Below are 5,667 nucleotides of genomic sequence, written 5' to 3'. Positions count from 1 at the left end.
AGAGAAAAGTTGGAGCCATCCAACCGGTCCTCTTTGGGCAGTTGAGGAAGTACGGGTACCTGTACAGGGGGTACCAAAGGCTGCATCTTCGGCCCACTGGAAGGGGCTCGCTGAGATACATGAATAAAAGGGAGGCGGGAAATAGGAATAGACTCCGGACGATGGTCCTCGTGATAGAAATCACGCCTCCGTTCAAATGAGTGTTGAGATAAAAGCTCGTCATCTAAGTCATCAGAGCCCGTAAATTGATGATAAGACATCTTTGATATCTGCAAACACCAAAACACAAGGGAAGGTTGCCGGTGCCGAAACACAAATACCAGAAGCTCCTGAGCTGGCCACCTTGCATAGAACGCAAGGATGATGTCAAACGCAAGTGTTAACGATGCAATCACCACAAAAAACAACCTCCTGCCTCAAAACACAAGTAGAAATGAGGTCGCCAGCTTGGAGGAGTGCCGCCAGAGGTTGAACGCAGCCACAGAAGCTGAAAACACGGCATAGTGGAGTGTCACCCAGCTAGAGGAGGACCGCCCAGGCTGAAAACGCAAATTTGGGGATGACGCCAGCAGCAAACGCAAGAAGGTTGACACCAAAACAGGCCGGCTTGATCAAGGAGATGGTGTAGAAGGTGACGCCTGAGCTGTTGGAGACGTCTTGACCAGCAAACGCAAGGTTGTGGGTGTTCTCCCGTGTAGATCTCAACTCCGTGTACTCTCCTTTGGCTCTGATACCATGTGAGAGTGCGCTGCGGAAGAAGGAATACGAACACAGAGGAAGAGAGAGAGAGAGAGAAAGCAGAAAATAAGGAAGAGAAATCTGCACTGACTGAAATGAATGTTGAATACAAACGAGAAGGCAGAAGGAGACTGATCAATCCTTGCACGCAGCCCACAACGTCAGTGAGGGTACCAAATCAGGCTAATGATGATGGCAATACCACCACGGGGAAGGAGTGTCGGAATCTGCAAGAAGACAAGTGATCAAGTGGGGAGGGGGACTGTCTATAAATAGACAAAAGGACAGCCAAATGAGGGACCAGCCCTAAACCCTAAAAAATGCCCTAAAATGGGCGCCCCACATCAATGACCGGGCAGCCAGTGGCTGCCCACTAAAAGAGGCCAAAAAGAAATGCACATCCTAAGACAGCCAGTCGAGAGTGACTAGCCTCCCCCATCATAACACATGACAGACATGTCAGAGCTTTTAATGCCTTCATCTGACTCAGACTGAGGCTCACAGGCAGGAGATGACAAGGCATGACAAACATGACTGCTAATAGAAGCTATAACTACCCATGACTGTGGACTGTTGTAGCTATTCAAATGGAAGTTAAAGCAGTATCTGACTCAAGCTCTCAAGGAAAATGGCTCTGATACCAATTGAAGAAAGTGAGCCCGGAGTGAAAGCACACAAGTGAAAGTAAGAGCTATGGTGGAAAGAGCAAGAGCAAGAGAGAGACACGGGATGTGAAAACTCTAATAGTCACAATGTATGACCGACCTTCCCTTTATTTAAATGTCACTGAAAGAATAAAGAATAAAGTAATAGTGATCGTCACTTGTCACCTACAATGTACAAGTATGTGGATACTATCAATGTAGTAATATATAAGTAACTAGGCACATGTGCCTTGACCCCCAACACAAATAAGCATTATGAAATTTATTGCTTACTATCCAAGCCAAAACTATTCTATTGTATGAAACAGAGAATGAAAAACTGCACATAATCAACTTTGTGAGTGCTCAAACCTGTAACTCTCGTCACACTCTTTATTTCTAGCTATAGAAGCCTAAATCAGATGTTGTATACAAAAGTTATGACCAAAATACGACAATGCTATCAAGCTGTCATAATTGTCCATGACTTCTACGACACGCTCTGTACCCACTCAAAAAATGAATAATATGGTTGCTCCTCAATTTAATAAGCACTCAATAAGACTCAATTAAGTCTTGGGAAACTTCTCAACAAGCATGAAGCAAGCTAGAACAAGTGAAAAAAAGAAAAAACTCAAAGCATACCTCAAGAGACAGAAACAATGGTTACCATGAAACCTTGAAATGAAGCTTTGATTTCGAGCTGAAGCAAAGGATGAAAAAGCTCTTGGAATAGTTACCTCTTATACCAATTAAAAGATAGAGATAAAGTGAAAGCACACAACCAAAAGCAAAGGCAAAGCAAGAGCTATGATAGATGGAGCAAAAGAGTAAGAAAGAGACGCCGCATGTGAAAACTCCAATAGTCCTAATATGTAACCAACCTTCCTTTATTCAAATAACACTTAAAAAATAAAAAATAAACTAACAATGATAAACATCCACCACCTACAATGTACAAGTATACAAGTAATATTAATGTAATGAATACACGAGCAATTAGGCGCTGGCACATTTACCCCAACAATGTTAAGGGAACCCCATGTAGAGTAGCCATGCTTAAAATACAAATTATGGCTCTAAAGAATGAGACGCTAATATACTAGATTTGATCAACACAAGAAGACATAGAAGGGGATAATCTCAATGTATTGTCTCTAGGGATTTTGTATGGTCACGTATAGGTGTCAAATTATGTTCTTGACTGATTTATTAGTACTTCATCTAAAGAGCAAAGGACTTACCTTCCAAAGATAGTGATCAGTTCAAGCTTTTTATTCACAGTCTACTAAACAAGATCAAATATTTGAAACTAAACACCATGGCACCATAGCTTACCTCAGCCAATTATAACAGCGATGCATGGAATAGAAGCACTACGACACTACAAGAACAGAAGCAAAAAAACTCAAAGCATTGCGGAAGTGAAGCTCAGCCAAATGCAAAACAATGATGTACGAGAAGAATGCAGAGTATCGATTTTGCCAAAGAAGGTGACGAAGGAGCCTTAGTTCACCATGCTTCCTTTGACAAGCATCACTTCACTAACACCACCATTGAAGTGCCCTGCCAAAAGAGAATATAAAGCATCACTGATGCCACAATTGACGTGAACCACCAAACGAGAATATGAGACACCTCCAACTCCAAGACAAGGCACACTGATAGATAGAAGCGACCCACTCTTACCCACTAATAGGTAGGCACGACCCACTCGATAAAATTTGCAGTAGCATACTAGTACAGACTTTCTGTAGTTCCTTCCTCTTTACACTTACGACTATTTCTGTACTTTCTTCTCTGCGCATGGAAAAATATTTGCATCAAAAGATGTTTGCACGGTACACGCAGTTACATAGGGTGCATAATGTTCACAGAATCTAATCCCCATAGGATTCAAGTTTATTGGTTCATCAATGAAAGCCTGTCGGCAGTGACAGTAATAGCCATGGTGTTTGATGTACACGACCAAGGAAAGCTGACCTCTTGCTGTTAAACCTTTCCAAGAGAGAGATACTTTGTACGCCATAGCAATGCCAGACAGAATACTGTCATTTACAGAAGATGCTGATTACAAAGGATGGCCAGGTTTGAATCACTCAGCCAATGTACAACAAATGCACAGTAAGTAAAAAAATCTTCCAGGTGGTGTTCCCACTACGGAGAAGGCATTGATCTTGAAGTGATACATGTCTACAAGGGAATATTGAGGCCTTTGCCCACCTCAAACCCAATAAGTTGCAGAATTCCCTTCTGGATTATCTGTCATCCAAAGAAACGAAAAGTAATTAAGATCCAACCCCTTGCTAGCAAGATATGGACACAGAAGCAGTAACTTTACCAGCTCAAACACGAATAAGCCGATGATGCCAATCATGGCTGCTCGTGAGTTCCACCTCTCAGCATTTTCTGTAAAGCCCCAAAGAGGAGTGGGCAGCTTAGGCTCCTCCTTGGGAGCCTCTACCTACATTCAACATCATAACATCAGAAAAACCATCATTAATTATAAACTGTTTTGCAGTAAAACAAATGAAAGCCGGTTCTTTTTAATGAAGAGTGTTCGTCTTTCATGTGATTTTTTAATGGAACCTTATTGCATCCTTTCCATCCCACATTGAGGGATTTCAGAACACTTCAACTCCCTAACAAAGCTTATGGATTGCACGTTTCTTCCTCTGCCCATGTTTGAGAAGGCTCTCCTGAGATTTGAACTGACTCAAAGACCGCACAATCTTGGATAATCCCTAAACTGTGGGATGGAACAACCTAAATGAATCGACATCATCTAAATGGTGCTTCAGCTCATGGAAAGGGTCATACACTGACATGGTTAGACATGATAAGGGCCTGCAGAATGAGGCTACCTCTGTGAATTTGTAATGCGCCTGATAAATTTCTTCTCACCCTACAATGAGAAGGGTATTATGATTTGCATTTGATCGAACAACCTCATCCTGTTACTGAATCCCGGGTGAATGAAGCAAGGTCATCCTAATTCCACATGTGTGCACATTTTACCTAATGCACATTAATGTGATGTTTGTTTTGACCCTGCAAAAATCAGACGGAGCCCTAATATCCACAAAGCTGTCAGAACAGTCCAGAAGACGAGAAAGGGGACTTACTCCACTGGGCAACTTTGCAGCACGCACCACAAGAGATTGCGATCGCCGGTGCGAGTGAGAGGAGGGCAGATTTAAGCTCGTGGATGGTCGGGATGGAATGCTTGACCTGTATTCACAGCGCACAATAATGGCATTACTCCGAGAGAGAGAGAGAGAGAGAGAGAGAGAGAGAGATTACAAGCGCGACGAACAGCCTGATGATGAGCAGAGCAAGCCCTCGGACGAATATTTGGCCTGCAAGGACGCCATGGCCACGATCTTCTTCCACACATCCGATAGACGTTTGGTAGACAGGAATCAGCTTTTGTGGCGGAAAGATAAGATCATTATTCGGTTACTGAAAGACGATAAGTTAGGAAGCAAGGGCAAGGAAGACTAATTATTGGCTCGATGTAAGGAAGACTCATATTGGCTTTAGGAAGAAAGGGTAAGGAAGACTAATTATTGGCTTAGGAAGAAAGGGTTAATATAGAAACGTTTTAATGTGAAACAAGTATGCATAACTACAAGATAACATCTAGAGGATGTGATGGGACATAGCATTAATTTCTCAAGTACCTCAACATACCTAAAACATCGTGAGAGGAACTTTTGAGCATAACCAAGAGTTCTACACCATCTTTAGTTTGCCAAATATACCTAAGTCTCCTAAATTCCAGGGGTTTAGAGTTTCTACATCTTGAGCATAGAGAATAGAGAGGAGAAACTCTCTTGAACTTACCAACTATATATTTAGATACCAACTTCTTGGAAGTGACCTTCCATAAGAGAGTATTAAACCTAGCTAAGGGGCTTCTACTTTGAACCACAGTAGTTCTACCCTTCCACACCCTCCAATAAGCTCTCAAAAAGTGGTTTCCTATTCCTCTTTAGCTTTGAGAAACAATTTTTCACAAGTGTGCACAAGAGTATTGTCCTTTTGGTTTTTTAACTGAAATTTATATTGAACAGCAAAAGTGATATATTTACATCTTCTATAGGAACATTCTAAAGTAGCAACATAGACAAAAGCAGTAAAAAGTACATGACGTTGCCTAGCAACTTGATTGTTGATCTAAAGGTATTGCCCTTTACACAATTCATCAAAGCCATAGCTTCCTACAAAGCCTTCCTAGAGGCAGCAAGCAAAATGCCTAGCCAAACACTGCATTTCCCAAACA

At 41.9% G+C, this 5,667-nt stretch overlaps 1 protein-coding gene across 1 annotated transcript; it reads right to left on the bottom strand.

Annotated features, from left to right (window-relative positions):
- Positions 1–3,252: 3,252 nt before the first annotated feature.
- Positions 3,253–4,878, bottom strand: OHP (one helix protein). The gene is made up of 4 exons (XM_087693596.1): positions 4,686–4,878; positions 4,508–4,613; positions 3,724–3,846; positions 3,253–3,644 (listed from the first exon to the last, which is right to left on the bottom strand). The coding sequence occupies exons 1-4, from the start codon at positions 4,754–4,756 to the stop codon at positions 3,576–3,578; spliced, it is 369 nt and encodes a 122-aa protein (XP_087549722.1). The 5' UTR covers positions 4,757–4,878; the 3' UTR covers positions 3,253–3,575.
- Positions 4,879–5,667: the final 789 nt, after the last annotated feature.

This window comes from Lygodium microphyllum, chromosome 2, assembly GCF_053477565.2.
Source record: "Lygodium microphyllum isolate KBCC chromosome 2, Lygodium_microphyllum_v1.1.10, whole genome shotgun sequence".
Classification (NCBI taxonomy): domain Eukaryota; kingdom Viridiplantae; phylum Streptophyta; class Polypodiopsida; order Schizaeales; family Lygodiaceae; genus Lygodium; species Lygodium microphyllum.
This window is presented reverse-complemented; position numbering and strand designations above follow the sequence as displayed.

Bases quoted from the DNA above. Each gene is read 5' to 3' on its own strand.
- OHP (XM_087693596.1), bottom strand. From the start codon at position 4,756: ATGGCGTCCTTGCAGGCCAAATATTCGTCCGAGGGCTTGCTCTGCTCA. The intron at 3,847-4,507 runs GTAAGTCCCCTT...TGTTGAATGTAG, and splicing joins CTGCAAAGTTGCCCAGTGGA to GTAGAGGCTCCCAAGGAGGA. The intron at 3,645-3,723 runs GTAAAGTTACTG...TTTGGATGACAG, and splicing joins GCTTATTCGTGTTTGAGCTG to ATAATCCAGAAGGGAATTCT.